This window comes from Anarrhichthys ocellatus, unplaced genomic scaffold (genome assembly GCF_004355925.1).
Source record: "Anarrhichthys ocellatus isolate YVR2014 unplaced genomic scaffold, GSC_Weel_1.0 scaffold36, whole genome shotgun sequence".
Classification (NCBI taxonomy): domain Eukaryota; kingdom Metazoa; phylum Chordata; class Actinopteri; order Perciformes; family Anarhichadidae; genus Anarrhichthys; species Anarrhichthys ocellatus.
In genome coordinates this window covers 1,090,446-1,109,799 of record NW_022280066.1, presented here as the reverse complement: position 1 = coordinate 1,109,799, position 19,354 = coordinate 1,090,446, and the positions used below count along the sequence as shown (strand labels likewise).

The following is a 19,354-nucleotide window of genomic DNA, read 5'->3' as shown; positions in this document are numbered from 1 at the left end:
GAGTAGAAGTCAGCAAATGAATCTGGACTGTGTTTGTTGTCCTTTGCATTCCATATGTATATGCATAATCATGTGTGTTGTATTTTCTCTCTGTAATCTGTTTAGGTAGGAGGAATACAACCATGTGCTGTGTTTTACTGGTGGTTTGGCACATTCATGTGCAGAATGTGAGGTCGTCTGGTGAAGTACCTGTGTATAAATTGGTTCTCCTCCAGATACTGGCAGCCCTTTGCGATGTCTCTGGCCACACTGAGGAGGTCCACCATGGTCAGGCTGGACGGGTGCTCCTGATCACATAAGAAATAGAGAAATACCCAGAATCCAATGTTAGTGATTATATCTGAGGCAGATTTAGAAATAAATCAGAGGTAGTACACATTGTGGTTGTAAAATTACGAGTTTGAAAATCTGGTTGATCTAACTTGGATCATAGTGGCTTCAATTCTGGGCTTCAATTACGAGAACAGTCGTAGCTTAAGGTGGTTCAAATAATAGATAATGCACTTTTCAATGATATGCAGTTGGGCGTGTCTCACCAGCCGGGGTCTGGTCTCCCTCAGGAAAGACTTGAGGTCTCCTCCGGTCATCAGCTCCAACAGGATGAACCTTGGCATGGCCTGCAGACTGACTCCTATACAGCGCACAATGTTCTGGTGGCTGAACTTACTGCAGGGACATAAACGCAGCAGAGAGAGTGCATCAGAAATGGCTTTGTTGGCAGCGTTGGAGAGACAGAATTCTGTTAGTTGTCTAAGTGGCTTACCTGATAATTAGAGCCTCCATGAGGAAGTCCAATTCGTCTTGCTCAGAGCAAACCTCAGGAAGGGTCTATTGTGAATACAAAAACAAATAGGATTCTCAGTGCAATGAATGGCTAGAAGTTCTATATACAGCCTCCATCACTGCTTACGTCCATCTCACAATCCATTGAACAAAACCCAGAGGTACTTCAACTCCTTCGCTTCCTATCCTAAGTAAAGTTATTCTTAGTACAATGTGGACTAAAAATTAGTTTACAAGTCCCCGTGAAAAAAAAGTCTTGATCCAAAGGTCACCTTGACTGCCATTTGCAGTGGGCTCGGTTCACCTGGTATCCCCACTGCCAGCCCTTCATAGACTTCACCGAAAGCACCATGACCCAGGCCCCTGGAGACACAAACACATTTATTTTGTATTATTTCATTCTCATTGAATTGACATTGAGCTGAAGGCATTGGCAGCAGCCAGCAGCATGACCACATGTGCAGTACTCGGTAAAGAAATGAGAGCAATGGAAGAAAATCAACAGCTCAGCAGCCATGCTCGTCCATTTTATAAATTTGCGATTCACCAGGTGATGAGGCGATGGTGAACTTTGACACCAAATTATAGTTTGGATTTCAACCTTTGCAGCCATTTAACTTGATTCATGGCGTGAATAAATCTAGGTGCAAGAAAAATAATTAATTACAAAGATTAAGAACCAGAACGATAAACTGGTGAACTATAATCACATGATAAAAAGAGCCCTGCTGAATGACTGCAGTAGACCCATACTTTAGAAGACTTTAATATTTCAGGCTTTATTGAAACTGCTACCTCTCACATCATGCTGTGTTTATGAGTCCACCCTATTGAAATAGTTGGTGCGACTGGATTTTCATTACAATTGCAGTGAACAGCTTCATCTGCCCTGTTCGTTCACATCCTGCTCGAGTCAGAGTGTATTTAACTGGTACTGAACTGGTTCACGCAGTCTTTCTGTAGCGATGAGATCATAGTGTCGGCTCTTGTACCTGGTGAGGGAGATGTTGCGCCGCGGTACTTCCTTCAGGTCGTTGACCGACGCCGTCTTGCCGGCGAAGCAGTAGTTGGGGTTGTAGTCGGTCATGATGGTGGACGCCCGCAGCTTACTGAGCTTGCAGTCTGGACTCTGCAGCTCCAGCTGAATAGACTGCAGCTCTGTGTGTTTACGTCTGTACACTGGCGGGATAACAAAGGAAAAGACTTTAACTCCACTACTGAGATATCTGCAATTTAAAAAAAGAAAAATGCAAACAAAGCCTTTAACACATCTTCTTGTAGAAAATGATTGCTGGCAGCCAAAGCACACAAAGCTTCTCTATTATTATTCCTCTTAAGACCTTTTGCTTGTACAACAGCATTTTGTTATGAATTACAATTCCTTTGTGTCTGTGAAATATTGATTCCTCTCTATCTGATGACAGATTTGTCTTTCTAAATGATTCACATAAATAATGTTCCCGAATTAGACCCTCAGTGTTTGAAAAGGTCTTGTAGATTTGTACCATCACATGTGTATGGCAGCAGTATGCATAAAACCAAGACAGGTTGCACCTCCTCCTTTAAACAAATGCACCTTTAACGTAGAGCAGCCCATTGTATGAAGACGTTTTTCTTCTCTCACGCACACACACATCACACACATCACACACTCTATAGTGCTGGAAGCCTCTACGTGAGCTGGAAAACACATTAGTTGCAGGGAGAATTGTTTATGTGTGTATGCTTACGTGTGTGTGCAGGGGAGTTATTTATTTACCAAGTGCTTTCTAATGTAGCAGTGCTGTCAGCCGCCGGCTGAGCAGCCATCCATCATTAGCGCATTTCATTCATCACCTCAGTTCCCGCCTCGTCTTGCTAATGTGTGTGCACTTGTGTAGGTGGGAGACTGTGTGTGTGTGTGTGTGTGTGTGGAAGAGATGATGTCTCAATGAGTGCTTATGTCTGGCTGTAATAGCCTGAAAGCAGTCGAGCAGACGTACGTCTGCGTTGGCCGCGAGGTTCACTTCAACAACCTGCTGAGGGCCGTCTGAGAGACCAGACACTGGGGAACTTTATATATATGTGTGTGTATATGAGAGAGAGAATATGTGTCTATTGGACAAATTGAAGCAGTAAATACAAATACTAATGTAATGTACAACTCTCAGGCATTTAGCAGCACAGTCCAGTCCAGTAAAGAAAAACTATGATCGTCAACAACCGTTTTTTTACAACACCGTGAGACGAGACTGACGTCATAAAACACTAACAGTAACTATATCAACATGCAATGGTGTTGACGGAAAAAGAAGAGATTAAAATGTTTGGATAATATCTCTTCTACAATATCTCATTTTCATTGACAAAAAGAAAATACACAAAATATTAGACCATCAATGCAGCAGTTCCGTTTCTTGTGCTGAGCGTGTCAGTTTCGTATCCTGTGCCAAGGAAGTCTATCTGCACGTGCACAGTACTCCAGCACACGCTAAGTACACACAGTTCTAGGATTAGGCACCAAAACTACTCCGCTAGGTTCAGGTGACCAAAGTACTTAGTTGGGTTTAGGTGCAAAAAATACCTCCTGGTTAAGTTTAGCTGCCAAAACTACTCTGTTTGGTTTAGGTTTCCCAAAAGTACTTGTTTAGGTTTTGGCACGAAAGCTGCTTGGTTGGTTTAGGACAAGATCATGTATGGGTTAAAATAAGTACAGTACTGTGAGATAAACAGTGTCTCCCACAAACATATGACAGCGTTATCATATCAGTTAACATGTTGTTGATCCAAGAACCGCACTCAGGCACATATCACACCATATTATGTAGCATTTAGCTTGAACCATAAGTTACACAATACGCACATGCACACATTCACAATGTTATAAATGAAAGGATGAACAAGCGACTAGATTGACTGAACTGTTCTATCGAATTAGAAAATGACTAAAATATAAGGCTAAATATATAGTCATGAGGCTACAATATCCAGACTTTTAGTCAACTTATATAAAAAAATAAAATAAAAACAGGATACGGTTAACTAAATATGATCGATCATAACACGGACATTCATCTCAGGACTACAACTAAGACTAAATAACAAATGATCCGTCAACACTTAGTCTCTTTACGAGCACGCTGACTCACTTATCATGACCCCGGACACAGCCAGCAGCAGGGCGGCGATGAGGGCGGAGGTGCCCACAGACAGACCCAGCGCCAGGTGGGAGAGAGACGGCTGGGGGGGCAGCAGGGACACCTCTGCAGGGCAAAGGAAACAACAGCGTCCCACAGTTGTTATCTTCCCCCAGAGGAGTATTAACATTCACTTCGCCACTCTGATCCCCCACTTAATTAATGATGTAAAAGCGATGACACAACAGAGCTTAGGAACAGCAACGCCAGTGCATGTCAATTCCCTTTTCAGGGGCAGGGGGGGAGATCTCACTGCACTTGTCTAAGCTCAGGGGAAAGAAAGGAATCTGCACACAGAGAGCGAGAGAGAGAGACCGTATTGAGATTGTGACCTTTTTTGACCTAGCATCATAGAATTATCTATTGCTCGTCATTACTGAGAACAGATTTGCAAATCATAGTGCAAGGAGAAACTCTAGGTCATGAAGATAGCATTGAAATGGTAATAGCCCCGTTATTTTGCTTCACATTATAAAGAGACATTCCGCCACATTAATTCATTTCAGATCTACATTCACGTACTCGGGATTCATCTGAGATTACAAATCATAATTGAAGGGGCAACTCTAGGTCCAGAGGGGGGGTTGTCTACACTCCTTTGTTGCAGTTTATCCCAGGGAGAAGACACGGCACATGTGTGAATACAGATGTTTTTAGGTTGAAATGGTCTAATGCACAGAGCCAGTCGCAGGATAATGAAGCCCGTTGTGAAATGCCTTCAATACAATATGTACAATATCACTACATGAGTATCCAGCTGTTGCCTTTCAGCCTAAATCCTTCGCATGATAAGAGAAAGAGCTTTTATCTGGTTGTAGCACAGAGATACATCACAGAGCAGCTAATACTGTTATAGGTGTACCCATTGTTTATTAATGGCTTAACTTATGCTAGGGATTGATTATATTATGAATGATTAAAGCACAGTTTAAAAGAAGCCAACCTTTCCTCAGATAAAGATGCCATTAAGTGCAGAGCCTTCCAGGCTTAATTACTTCTGCAGATTAATTCATCAACTGCTCACTGAGTCACAGTCTATTACAGGTACAATTACATTCAGCTTAAGTCTTTTCTGCGGTTGGATTAATTCCACACACTTGTGTGGAGAAAAGAGGGTCCTCCATTGTGTTGTGTGTGCAGTTCTCCATGTCAGACCTGTGGCGTTGATGCAGGACACCCCGTCTGGCGCCAGAATCAGGCCTTCATCACAGTAGCAGACGATGCCGGCCTTGGTCTCGTGACATTCGTCGCTGTCGCAGTGGCTGCAGTTCTGCACCGGACTGATGATCACCTCGCCATCCCCCTCCATAGCTTCACACACACACACACAATACACATTTTGACCAATGGATTTCCATGACTTTTCCATGACTTTAAACCAAATTTCCATGACCAAACATTTTGTGAAATCTCGGTGTATACATGAAAAAGTGAGAAAATGTAGTATTTAAACTAACAATGACAATTCCAAAGCATACAGTATACCTTAAATGACACAAACGAATGAGAGACAATAGTTTGATTAAAAGAATAAACATTTATAAATATACTCTGGTTGACACCGACACATCCATAAGAGCTTTAGTAGGTAGTAGCATCCAGCTAGTGCACATATTGCTTTCCCTTTTGTAGTGCAAATGTTTCATTGAACCCTGTTACTGTATGGCCTAATATTAACTTCCACTGTTACTGTACAGCTGTTGGAATTGTGGCCTATCTTCTATTTGCAATTAATATGCATTCAATCCAGTTCAATTATTTAAATGAAAATGATAATCTACTCTGGCTATGGTAGTTTATCAAGAGTAAAATAATAGCTGTGATCTATACACACCTCTGCATTAGTAACCTGCTGAAATGAAGGTACAGGCACCTTAACCCTCATTACTTCAGGGCTCTTGGGAGCAACGTGGGACTGTTGTGACTGTTAGTCCACTGTCTGTGGTCATTACAGTGAACAGTGTGTACAGTGTGATGAGAGGACATGTGAGCCCTTGTTGCTGTAGTTCATCTCCTTGGAGCAGAGGCTGCATTTAGCATAACCTGCCTTATTATCAATGTATTTAAAACACTGTGACAGCAGGAAGCTGTACTCATGTCTGTTTAGACCTCCACCTTTATCCAGGCCCAGCTCCACTCACAGCTCAGCCCTGCGTCAAGCTGCGCTACACAAACAGCCTCCTCTCCCTGGAGCTCTTTGACCTCATCATCTCATCAGTATCTGGGCCTCATCATCGTGGTCATGAAAGTTATTCTGACCACGAAATCATCCTCATTCTACTTTGAGTTAAAAAAAAACAACAACCTGCAACCAGATGCGCTGGTGTTCCGGTTTAACGTTAATGAGTGACCGCGTGAACTGAACCGGAACATGGGGGGGCTGCATGTTTCATCACGTTACGTTTTTTCCTTCTAAATCGCGATAATGACGAACGTTAACAGTCGACAAAGTTCCGCATGCAGTGGACGTTAACTTAACCCAGCAAGTCTGACCTGTAATGGAACATAACGTAAATTAAACTTTAACGGAGGGAAATGAAGACGCTGTACACATCTGAACGCTGATTGGCCAAGACTCGACACGTCAAAGATGTTCTATTGCGAAGATCACATCACATTTTCTCCTCGTCTCACTCCAATCTGAGAAACGCTGGCTGGCAACTCACCATAAATGAACGACATGAAAATATGAATATAACACATTTCCATGACTTTTCCAAAACTTTTGGGATTTTATTTTTTACCATGACTTTTCCAGGCCTGGAAATAACCATTTTAAAATTCCATGACTTTTCCAGGTTTTCCATGACCGTACGAACCCTGCACACAGGATCCTAATTTGAACATGTTTGAGGACGGCTTTTCTAGAATTTATACTCGCCACCATTAAAAAGATCACAGTGTCAATAATAACTAACACCTCACAACCTCACACTTCTCTGATGTTTTTTTGTCATTCAAAAATTAATATGAATCTGTAAAGTAGCACTGGAGTTCAAACACCATTCTGCATTGCATCAGAATTGTATTCGTGGTCAACAGGTCTACTGGCACAGCTCTCGTCTTTAATTTCACCAGCAGTGCCCTGCAGCAGCACATGAGTCGGGCCAGGGTGCGTCCTTGTGCTGAGGGCTCATTGGAGCTTCTCTTAAACTGAACCAATGCACTAACTGGAACTGAAGGTGTGCTAATGGGTGATTGATCTGCTGTGATCTTGGCTGGAACCAAACCTGCAGACTCTCCGCCTTCAAAGACAGCTGCTCATTCCGCCATAGAAACTTCATTTATTTTAAAAAGAAACAATTTTCTTAATCATAAACTACAGCAAGCGCAAGTGAGAATCAGGCCAACATGAATTAGTTATGGGCTGCCTGTGAAGGCTTGTGCTGTTTAGTAAGCAAAGCAAACGCACTCATCTGCAGAATCTGTTTTCTCTCATCATTCCGTTATCAGCTTTATAAGTGCAAATACATAAATCTAACCCAGAAACAGTTGAAAGGATTCGACGGAAGAATACAAATGGCTGAAGTACAAATGTCGACTGCATACTGATGCGTGGGTGTGATGCTCCGTGTTGTGGATCTTGAATAAAAAGCTGAAGATGATTCCTCTAAAGAATTTTACCAATATTTTTAAAGATATAATGGTAATGGAGAAACAGTTAAACTATCAAAGCTAGACAAGTATACGGATGAATCGTTTTCCTCCTTTAAGCTTGTTGAATAATGAATTTCTTGAATTGCCATGAACATGGAAAATGTAATTGTATTAGAGGGATTAACCCCTTGACTTCAAAGGAGGTCCTTAACACTAAGAAACAGAAAATACAGAACAGGAAAGGTAACACAGGACAAGAATACACAAACAAAGGCTCTCCCTAGACAAGCCGTTGCACTAAAAGAGTCAGAATACATGCAGTTAATGTCTGCATACCATACAAGTCTGTACATTCACATGCACCGAGACGTTAGCCCTGAATTATTGCCATGTCTCAAGTATAATTAGTAAATAAGTAAGAAGAGATGCCTTAAAGAAATGAATGGAGGTAATAGATCTAAGTGAGCTGGGCCTTAGCCTCTACAATGACCTCTATCAAATTCAAAATATTTATAAATATGAAGGATAGTTCAAGAAAATGCATATGAAAATATATTCTTCTAAACTTCGGCATTAACCAATTTAGGGACGGAGACTTTTATAGACTACGTTAACAGGAGGAAGGTTTGTTTCTGAGGTCTTATAGACAGTATCCTTCTCTTTCATACAGGAGGAGTAGGATTCATTGAAGCTCTCCTGGCCTCTAGTAACATGAATGTTTTCCTCAGGGCCTCCCAGCACCCAGTAACGCACAATGCTGGATGACAGTGTAGTCCTGTCTGTGTCCTTTAGGAGCAGCCTGTGGTCAGTGGATTAGGGCACACTGTATTGCAATCCGGTTGCCTGTGTCAACATTAACGCTGTGCTTTGTGATCCTCTTTTGGGCCTTTCGGTTGTCCGGCATCACCTGCTGCTTTTATCTGAGCTGGTGAAGCTGCCACTTCAAGCTGAGGAGGAAACTACCGGCGCAGCCGTCTGTAATTACAACTTCAAACAGCAAATGTCTTTTAACCCTGACCTTTACACAGACGACATGCTTTTAATCTATCAAATAGCAGATATTACCACTTGATATTCCGCCTTTTGTGTTATGATAATGATTCTGGCCTTCTGGAAATTCCAAGTATATTAATCTTGCCAAACTCACTCTCTGTCTTTTCATGTACACACACTCACATTTCTTCAAAGTTAACAGTTTCTTCTGCAGGAATCTAAAACATTTAATCATAGAACCTTATACACATGGATGTGGACTTAACATTTCTTATGTTAATCTTTATTATCTGTCACATAATGTTATATTTTCTTTGTCCCAAGACTACAAAAGTGTGTATTTGGGTGTTGTTGCTTGGTCAGCACAACAGTTAACGGCCTTAACTTTACTGTGAAAATAGTTTGAATAGTGGATGGAATATCCTTTTTTTAAGTAACAACATAGAATATAGCAACGTGTTAACCAGCCTCAATAGAGAATAGAGAAGAATGAGAATAATGTGGGGTTTGAAACACGCTATTGCAATTTCAGTTTAATTTACAGCTGAAATTCACTCTGAAGTCTTTTTCTGCTGGAGGAAATGAAGCGAATTTGATGACAAACTGAGGAGTGGGAGCACTATTAAAGCTCAATGGGAGAGAGATATCAGAGCGTACTCTGCTACAGCCCAATGGATGGAAGACAATTCTAAAAAGCACTTCAAATTCTATTTCACATTTTCCCCTTTTCGCTGAGTGAAGAGGGAGTCTTACATGATATATGGATGGCCACTGCTCCAGCTGAAATGTTCAGTCAGACTGTGTTTCTAGTACCTGTCAAGTTCAAGTGTGTGTGTAACAGGTCTACACGAGATGGATTTATCGAGCTCTGGAGGCGTTTTAATCAAATAATCTGGGAGTGTCTTCTGTCAGAATGGAAAACTCCCGACTCTCATCCCCGTGGCTGGCCATATCTGCTGCTGCACATTTTTTACAATATCCTCTTTTTGATTTGACAGGGTGAGGCAACTCACTCTCATCGTGCTGTAAAAATCTATCAAGGTTATGTGTTGTGAAAGCTCGTACCGTAGGAAGCAAGTCAGGTGCGCCACAACAAGAACTCATTTAAAGTGCCAATAGACGTTCATTGGCGGACTGGTTTGTCTGTATCACATTACCTTTCAGAGGGTAGAGGAAGGGCTCTCCCTCCGGACCGAGGAAGGAGGTGCCGTCGTCGCCGTCGTGTTTGGGGTTGTTGTCCACGGAGGTGTTACCACCTAGAGACCAGGTGGGCAAACACAGTGACAAAACCTCAGACGAAACAACACATGGTGTATTCTACGTGGATTGAACACAAACATTTGAAAGCACATTTCACGGACAGAAACACGAGGATTGCAAGTGTCACATCATCCGCTGTAATCACAATCGCACCCAATCGTACAGATTTGTATTAACATATTTACATATTTCATCCTCGTGTGTCCCAATGCATTCTAATGTAACAGTTATTTGCATTTGTTCCTACCACCCTTTTTGCCATATTCATATTTCTTATTATTTATAATTGCGTCTTTTCATGCCTTATGCTGTGTACTTCCATCTGTTGTTATGACCCAGTTATCTACTGAGGATTATCTTATACGACAAACACACTGCTGAATGATATACACGCAGTACAAGGAGATACAAGGTGTCGATACTTTGATCCTGTGTTCAGTCTACTCCAGAGTGATTCACACTTGATCGAGCAGTTAGGAGGGACAGGACATGCAGCTGGGATTCAACCGGATCCCTGATCTGTATAAACTCTGTCACCCTTTCAAATTCATTATAAAACACAGATGAGGTTATATCTGACAGCTCGTCACGATTGCTTTTTATTAAACCCCAGACTTGCAGTAAAAGCCTTGCAGCACTCTCGGACTAACCTCTGTAGCCTCCGCCGGCACCGCCCGACATACAGCCACCTCCGCCGCCCCCGAAGCCGCCGCTGGTCTGCCAGAACTTTTGACAGGCCTGCCCTCCCTGGCCTCCAAGCACCAGCGGTCTGCCCCCCTGACTGACAGGAGCCCTGTCATTCCAACCGCCGCCTCCACCTGTCACCAAACACAACACACCTTTGATGTAATGCGGAAGTAATACGCTGTGGAGGGAATCAGTGTGTGTGTGTGTGTGTGTGTGTGTGTGTGTGTGTGTGAGAGAGAGAGAGAGAGACGCATAGAGAGCGAGCTCTTAAATGGGTCAATGTTATGGGAAAAAGATGCTAAACTGCAGAAATGCATGTATATATTGTAGGCACACACACACACACACACACAAAGTATCCAATATTCTCTCTCACACACAAACATCAATCCCCTGTTAGTGATAACAACACTGGTTACAGCAGAGACTGAAAATATAAAGATCCTATAAAAGAGTCCTGGTAACACGAGATTAAAGTCACAGCTAATAAACTATTCCCTCCCATATTCTCTAACAGTAGAAAATTTAATTTTCCTCCTTTCATTTCCCTTCCACTCTGGCGCCTGAGAGATAGCAAATGAAAAAAAATAAATACACATCACACCACACTGGCAACAAAACCCGCCAGACCTGCTAAATATTTCATTTTTCATTCACAGGGATTCCTCAAAAGTAAACCTTGGGCTTTGTGACGATGTGGAAATCAATAACTTCTGTTTTCTGGGCTGTTCGTCAACTCTGAGCACATGAATAATGCAGCCTGCAGTGGGCATGGGTGGAACATTCCACCGGTAGATTGGAGCATGTAGTTCTGCCGAGCTATGACGGGGGAACCGAGTGCTCCGTATGAATAAACATGAGCAGGGCCACGCTGTGATTTGTTTTTTGCCCAAACACAACCACCGGCACACCTAGTGTGGAACGTCTAAGAAGCACACGCATGGAGACGGAGGATAACACCTTCAGGGTGAATGGATGTGTTTACGAGTACAGGTAGACATTCAGGCTATCTGTGAACTTGTTAGTGTGTGTGCATGCTGAAGGGAACACAATGCACAACGCCTTTCTCATCATAAAGTGGGGAAAGATAAACCTGCTACTCTACAGCACCGTAGTGGGCTATTTAGTCATCTGCTCATCTCATTCACACTCACTACACTGGCTCCCTGGACCTTGCACACGCACAACACACATACAAGTGGTACCCACACACATAGCAAAGCGGTGTGTCGTGTACCTGCAGCGTTTGACTTCCCGCTGCGTCCCGGTTGGCTGGGGTCATAGTCCATCTGCTCCAGCTGGGTCTCTGATAGGCTGCTGTAGCCCCGGCCACCTCCCCCAGCAGCGATGATGAGGGGGATATACACCTCTTTGTCCACCTGCGTGATTTTTGTTTACAGTTCGATTCATGTGCTGGTATCTGCTCTTCAAAATGAACACCTCAACATTTTTGAGAAATGATGGTATTTGCTTTCTGTCTAAGAGTTAAAGGAGAAGATTAATACCAGCTCATGTTTGTATGGTAATTATGGTGCTGGGGCTACTAGTTGGTTAGCTTAACTTAGCTTAGCTTAGCATAACATGACAGCTAGGCTGATCCGTCCAAAGGAAACTAAATCTGCCTACCAGCAGCTGTTTGATTAATGCGTACAAAAACCTAATTCCTTTCATTTTACTCTGTGCAAGAAAGCCAACGCACATAATTATTAAAATGTGAAAGTATTCCTTTAAAGGAATACTTTGGATTATAGAAGATTGGCATGTTGGTCAGCTCTCTATATGACATACTTTACCCTTTATTTGGTATGGCTTACTATTGTATAAACTTGTTATAGTATTTTATAAACTATCAAACTATGACTTGTTATGAGTAACTGTACCAAGACTTTTCATGACAAGCTATACAATTTTTACCTCATAATATGACCTTTTGACATATTCTATGATGTTCTGTGACATATTATTCTATGACTTTTTAAGGAATACTAACCTATGGCTTTTATGTTATCCTATACTATGACTTTATTATGACATACTGTACTATGGATTTTGATGACACATTCTACTTTTTAATTACATGAAATGCTATACTATATACTCTATACTTGAATTACAAGCCATCACTTACGAGGGTCTCAACACACACACACACACACATATAAAGATTTTTACTGATATATCATAACTATTTATGACATGCTATACTATAACCTTTTAGACATACTACACTACGCTTTTTTGACTTCTACCAACACTTTACTTTTAATGACATGCTATACTCACATTTTTTCATGACGTGATATACCAAATTTATATGCTATTATTACTATAATATCACATTTTAACACATTTTCTTGAAATACTATACTGACTTTTATAAGTATTGTATTGTGACTTTTTAGTGACATGTTATACCTTGACTTTTATATGACCTTCTCAACTATGTTTTATTTTGACCTACTGTACTATTTCAGTGATCTCGTCATGTCTGTATCCCCAACACCTGCATCATATACTTGTAGCAACAGAGAGACTGGACTTGTTTAATATTTGAGACACACATTTTCATTATTCATGCAAAAATCTCTACATATTCCGTGCAGTGTCATTCCTTCAGCACCCCCTCACCTTGAACACATACGTGGCCCCGCCGCCTCCTCCTCCGCCCCCTTTCACTTGGGTTTTGTTCACCATCGGGCCGCTCTGCTCCAGGCAGATCCTATTCAGCATGCCGTTGGACTGCAGCGAGGGAGAGAGAGAGATCTCAGTTCACCAAAGAATTGCCTTCATGCATGCCAGTTGTGTATGAGAGGGCGTAGCAGTTGCCAAACTCCAGCTGCTGTGAGTCTAAGACTTTAGCATTATAATGGTGAGCAAATACCAAGAAATATCCAGATGCATGATATGAGAGGCAAGGACCAATGTTCCCTTTGTAAGACAATTCCAGTGAGGCTTGAGTATTTACTGATTTCCTGTTCACATGACTGACTGTTGTAGAAGAGCTTCCTGTGCACATTGATGGATTCATGTTTCTGACTGAATAAGAAATCTCTGCAGCTGATTTTCATGCAGTTTGAAACCTGATTGGAGGAAATGAGTCCAAGAGGTTCGACAAAAACAAATTCAACATACTAAATACTGTATCGTTCATTATGTTGCAGATGTGTCAATAGATCCGGATTGTTGTTCTAAGATTTTAAAGGTTGTTTACAAAATGTATATTAAATGAATGTTATATCCAATTCTAACTGTATTACTATACTTGATAATATATTTAGGTTCACGTTACCTTTTTACTACATACCATTAACACGAATCATCTTTATTATCTTAACTTTATGTTGAAACAGTCAGACATGATTATACTGTCAATGTGTTTTCATTTAATTAATCATGATAATCAATAAAGTTAGTCAGTCGTCCAAGAAATACTTGAAGAGTAGACGTTTTGTTATTGGAGTGATGTTAGATGCAGATACTTTTTCATAGCTGAGGTTTTGTGAGTTGATGTCTCATGCTGACTGTCCTCCTCTGAGAGGAAGAGAGTTCTCCCCACCACTCAGTTTTTACTCATACACACAAACACACTCACAGTCGCTCATCTCTCCCTTGCTTCTCTTTGAGGGGCTGGGAGGCAGGTGGGGGTCGGGGCTTAAGTGAGTGATGGACAGGTAGAGGGGGTACAAGGCAGTGCATTTAAATGTTCTGAGAGTCTCCCTCTTAGCCTGTTCTGTCGTTGCAGCTTCTCCTTTTTAGATTGAGCTTGTGTCGGACAAAGGTGTGTGTGTGTGTGTGTGTGTGTGTGTGTGTATGTGTGTTTGTTTGTGCTTGAGGACCTGCGTATGTCTGCGTGCACGGCAGAAGGAGCGGGTATTTGTAAGTACAGGGGGGGGCAAAATGCTAGGTGTGAGAAAACACAGTTCTACAGCACAAATCACTTTCAGGGCGACCCTTTGGAGAGAGTCTCTGTCTCTCGCTGTCACAGCTGGGGGGGAATAAGAGGAACCTTAATCGACTTCAAACTCCCTTTGGAACCACAAAGTCCCTCTCTGCTGTCTGACCTGAGCACTTCAACACACACTGTGTTAAAAACTAATAACTGCCTGCTAAGCTACACATTCTACCTCTTGAAAACAAAGCCAGTAAACACAACGGGACCTAGAGCTGCCTCATGAAGGTTGTTCTGACTTTAATCTATTTTAGTAACTTTCAACTGCCAACACTATTACTTCTACGGTGTCACCAGTACCGGTACCAGTTTGTTTGTAAACATATTGGCTTCTTTGAAATATGATAACCCTTTCAGATGAGTAGCTTTACACATTTTTGGAACAATCATTGTTTCGGCCATTATCGCCCGAGAGAATCAATTAGTAGGTTTGTGTACAGTCTTATGTACCAATATATGCAACAACATAACATTACACATGCATAGAGTGTTACATATATAGAAAGGATATAGACAGTTTATGAGTTTGTCCATGTTGAGCTACTGTAGACACATGGCTCTGGGGACTCACTCTGTAGATACAAAGGGTTCATTCTTAAGCAACCAAAATACGACAAAATCAGAAAACACACTACGAAGACATTCTCAAGCATCACATCTGAGTGATAGAGTAAAGCAAGCACAAGAGAGACGGGTGGTCTTGAGAGCAGATAGAGATCTCTTTGGGTATATCATCACTGCTTCGCAAAGTCAAGATCTTCACTTTCAAGATGTCCTGGCTCATCCACTTGGTCCAGTGCCTTGGGCTCTCTCCAATCCAGACGGCTCATTGCTGAACACTAACAAGGCCACTCTTGGAAGAGAGTTTTTACCAAATCAGCATCAGCAGGTGAAAATATCGGAGAACACTCTGCATGCATCATTGATGGAATGAGCCTTGTTAAGAAACTGAAAGGGGATGGAGAGATTGCTGGCGCTGCGTTGAACCCAGCGATGCATGAAGGAGGAAACAGTAAGAGATAGATGTGGCTTCTGATGTGTACTGGAATACACATCAGTCAAGAATGCTGAGAGAGGCAGTCATGGTTCAGCAATTATCACTCAATGGAAGAACATTGCCCAGGGACACAGTGTTGTGCAGAGAAAGCTGTTTAGATATACAGACATTCCACGCGGACCAGTGGAAGCTATAGCGGAGAACCAGGTAAAGCTTCAGGACAAGCAGCTATTTGCAACATGTGGAGAGGCTATTGTCTCAGCGATCTGCGATGTTGTTGAAGAGCTGAAATCTTAGAAATACCCGTATGCTCCTACGTGATAATCATGCCAGCCAGAGTGGCTATCAAACCACCGTTGTGAGCGAGGATACGAATGTCCTTTTTCTCGGATACTCTAAGAAGATAAAGTGACTCGTGTATCAGAAATGTGACAATCAGAATTGGACATGGTACATCAAGATCAGCAACCTTGCGCAGCCCCTTGGAGATGACCTATGTCTGGTCCACATGGAGATGCAAGATCTGCTGAAGCACTTGTAAACGAAAGCGGTGAAACAACATATACACACTCTGCTTGAGATTTAATGGGGACTTAAATTAGCAATTCAAGCTCCAACACCTTTTTAAACACAACTTTGTAGGCTTCCAGAGGCAGCGTAGGTCCTCAAGAATAATTGTATGATCAGAAAAAAAGCCTAGCTGTTTGTTACAATATAGAACAAATGTATACACGGATTGTGATTCTACCAGACGAGCCGCAGTGCGTTTCAGAAGCGTCCCAGAAAGCAGCTCTTCGCTCTGATCCACTAATAATAATATGCGCCGTTGTTGTTGGAGCCGAGGTGTGTTGCACTGAGCAGATCACGCCAGGTAGAATGACTAACAGTCACTTTATGTGAAATACAGATGCTGAATAATGATGTGGATTAATGTGTTTTTCACAATGCACAGCCACCAATATTTGATCCATGTCCTTCATGCTCTTGTAGGTGCACATGCCTTTACGGGTTGTGATAGAGTGCTTTTGCATGAACGAGGAACATTCAGGACGGGACAACAGGAGAGTCCTTTAAATCCCTGGGATCATCCTGGGACGCACCAGTGGAATTACACAGCAATATGGAATCATATGTCTTCAGAACATGAAGCATCATCTAGCCTCTGTGATGTGAATGATTTGCATTATACCTGCTGTGAAGTGGAATCCAGACTACTTCCCCCTTGCACGGACTGCTAACAGTTGCATATTCACCATGCCAAGACATGCCAGAGCCAAAAGACATGGGTTGACAACTGATGAAAAATGTATGCTTATGATAAATAGTATAAATATGTATAGGTCGTTTCTACATGTTTGGGCTCCTCACTCAAATGGATGAGAAATATCTTCAACTTATTCTTACAGGTATGCTGATGTCGGACTGGAAGTGGGGACCCTTATCATCAATGGGCCCTCTTGGAACTTATGGCCTGCAAGTGTGTTGGGACCTGCAAGCTCCCAGACTGCTCCTGTCTTGCCAACAAACTCAATTGCACAGAAATGTGTAAGCTACAAACCTGTAACATCAGAGGGAGGAGGAGCTGGAGGAGGATTGTAGAAGCTGACCAAAATACCAAACACTGTTCATCCTTAAACCTACAAAAAGAAATGCACTCTAATTCGTATGTAACTAACATAATTGTGAGCCAGGATGTGCAGGGCTGCCTCTCAGGTATTCAGGTGACGTAATATAAAGAGAGACAAAGTCTACATAAGGATGAGGCAAGGGTGGATAGATGGGTCAACGTAGAACATTCACCCAGGAGACCACTGTTCATGTCCAGAGTGAAACCTCGAGAACTTTGCTGTAGTTTATCTTATAAACCATTGTATGAGGATACGTCATACCAATTAGTTATGGATTACTTGTCTTTTTTAAGTGCTCTAACTGGGTAATTAACTGAGCAGATCATCAATAAGATAAGATAATACGTAGAAGATACTTCTGTTTCGACATACTGTAGCTGTCTTTAGTTTTATAACATTTCTTTCTTATTAATACAGAAATGTGTTATCAATATATCGGTATATATAGGTTGATTCCCCCTATCACAATGTCATCCTAAGGAAATAAAAACACTTCTTCATGCCACAAACTAACAATGTGTGAATTCCACAAAAGGAGTAAATTTTACTGCTGTGTTTGTCAAACAACTGAAGAATGATGTTGGTAATTTCCTCTTCTCAAAAAACGTTGGCACCTAACTCCTTTTCGCTCTACTACAGTGGCAGACAAGCCTTAGCTTTAAAGCGTGTGAATAGCCGATGATGGATGATATCATTGGGGACTAGAGGGATTGTGAGGTTTTTAGTCTCAGTGTTGAACTGTGGGGAGGAAGCACGGTGTGCTGCTGCCAGTGAAGTAACTCATAGCATAATGGATGACAGCCACCGCTGGCAAAAGAGCACAAGTCAGCTTCAGAGAGACAACGGGACATCACTGTGAGCTTCCATTGCAGACTCAAACAGTTGTTGGTGGCTGTAAAATGTTATGCTTTAGAGCATGGGTATCCAAAGTGAATCATTGTCCATTAGGAGAATTACCAGATTTTCAGAATGTCATAGCTATCCTTTTAAAGCCCAACTGTTTGTTTGCTCTGCTACAGCATAGGCCTACGTATCTGCTCTGAAAGAAGAAACCAAAAGGAGGACATTTATATATCTTGGTTTCATGATGGCATTCCCTAGTTTTGCATTAATTCAACGGAATAGCACTCCGCCTACGTAGATGGAGGCCTTATATCATTACAGCTAATCAGATCTTGCATACAGCAGTAAAGTGAGCATTCTATCACAGGCAGAGCAGACGCTCACACTGAGGCAAACAGCAGCCTGCTGCACAGCAAAAGAGCCTCGGCATCAACCCACATTAGCTTTCCTGTGGAAGTCTCCTTCTACTCTAACTGACAAACATGGACACGCCTCTTGTCCTGCACCGTAGCTGGTTGAATGAGCCACCAAACAAACATTCAACGGGGAAAAGGGCACTGCCAACGTCAGTTTGCAGGCCATACAGCTAATTAGCTGCTGGGCTGCAGCACATTTTGACAGCATGTAAATGCCACCGTCCAGTTGGATGCTGGTGGGGTCCTTCGTCCTCTCTAACAACACACTGCGGTTGAATAGTCAAACTAAATCATGTCCTTTGTCTTTCCCTTGACCTCGATGGACAACATGAGGTCAAAGACAATTCATTTGAATGTAGGAAGTGACGAGCGCGGTGCTCTAGGAATCTGATTACATTTACACGATGGCAGACAGATGTGTTTTTCCTTTTTGAAAACTTTATTCATGACAAAAATAAAATGAGTAGGCTACCGAGACAAACTCAATGCGGAAGAATTTAATTAGAGATTACTGTCTAAAACAGAATCACATCTCCGAAGAAGGATGTTTTTAATCTATCCATAGTGCACAATTAAACAGCGACGGCAGATGTCATTGACGGCTGAATGGTGCGTTGCTTTAAGTGTTGCTGAAGCAAGGAATCGTGGGACGGCGTTATCTCCTTTCCTTTCAGAAAGGATGATCCCGTGTACCCTAAGCTAAAGGAGATAAGAGAGAGCACTGAAGCACCTTTCCTTAGCATTTAGATAATTCAACCAGCTCTTATCATGGCTGCCACTTACTTACAGGTCATTTCCCTCAGTTAGGAACCTTCCTAAGCAAAAAAAGACTTTGACTACAGCTACTGTCTGCCAGTGGTGGGCCGTCAGGGCCTGCAAGACCTTCTCTGCTGGCCAAAACAGAATCACAGTTATATCTATTTTATAATTTAATAATTTTTCTTAAATACACTACATGTATTATAATTTATAAAAATATTTTCCCATTATCTTATTTTCTCATTGCACAGCTACTGTCTTCCTCA

At 42.0% G+C, this 19,354-nt stretch overlaps 1 protein-coding gene across 1 annotated transcript in view; it reads right to left on the bottom strand.

Annotated features, from left to right (window-relative positions):
* The window catches only part of alk (ALK receptor tyrosine kinase), a 383,896-nt gene that overhangs the window by 14,073 nt on the left and 350,469 nt on the right, over positions 1 to 19,354 (bottom strand). The window contains exons 7-17 of the mRNA XM_031866715.1: positions 13,125 to 13,259; positions 11,734 to 11,875; positions 10,460 to 10,627; positions 9,707 to 9,805; positions 5,115 to 5,270; positions 3,912 to 4,025; positions 1,776 to 1,962; positions 1,056 to 1,146; positions 764 to 828; positions 537 to 666; positions 190 to 287 (exon numbers count right to left, since the gene is read on the bottom strand). Coding sequence (XP_031722575.1) covers positions 190 to 287; positions 537 to 666; positions 764 to 828; positions 1,056 to 1,146; positions 1,776 to 1,962; positions 3,912 to 4,025; positions 5,115 to 5,270; positions 9,707 to 9,805; positions 10,460 to 10,627; positions 11,734 to 11,875; positions 13,125 to 13,259 — 1,385 coding nt within the window. The remainder of the gene's footprint in view (positions 1 to 189; positions 288 to 536; positions 667 to 763; positions 829 to 1,055; positions 1,147 to 1,775; positions 1,963 to 3,911; positions 4,026 to 5,114; positions 5,271 to 9,706; positions 9,806 to 10,459; positions 10,628 to 11,733; positions 11,876 to 13,124; positions 13,260 to 19,354) is intronic.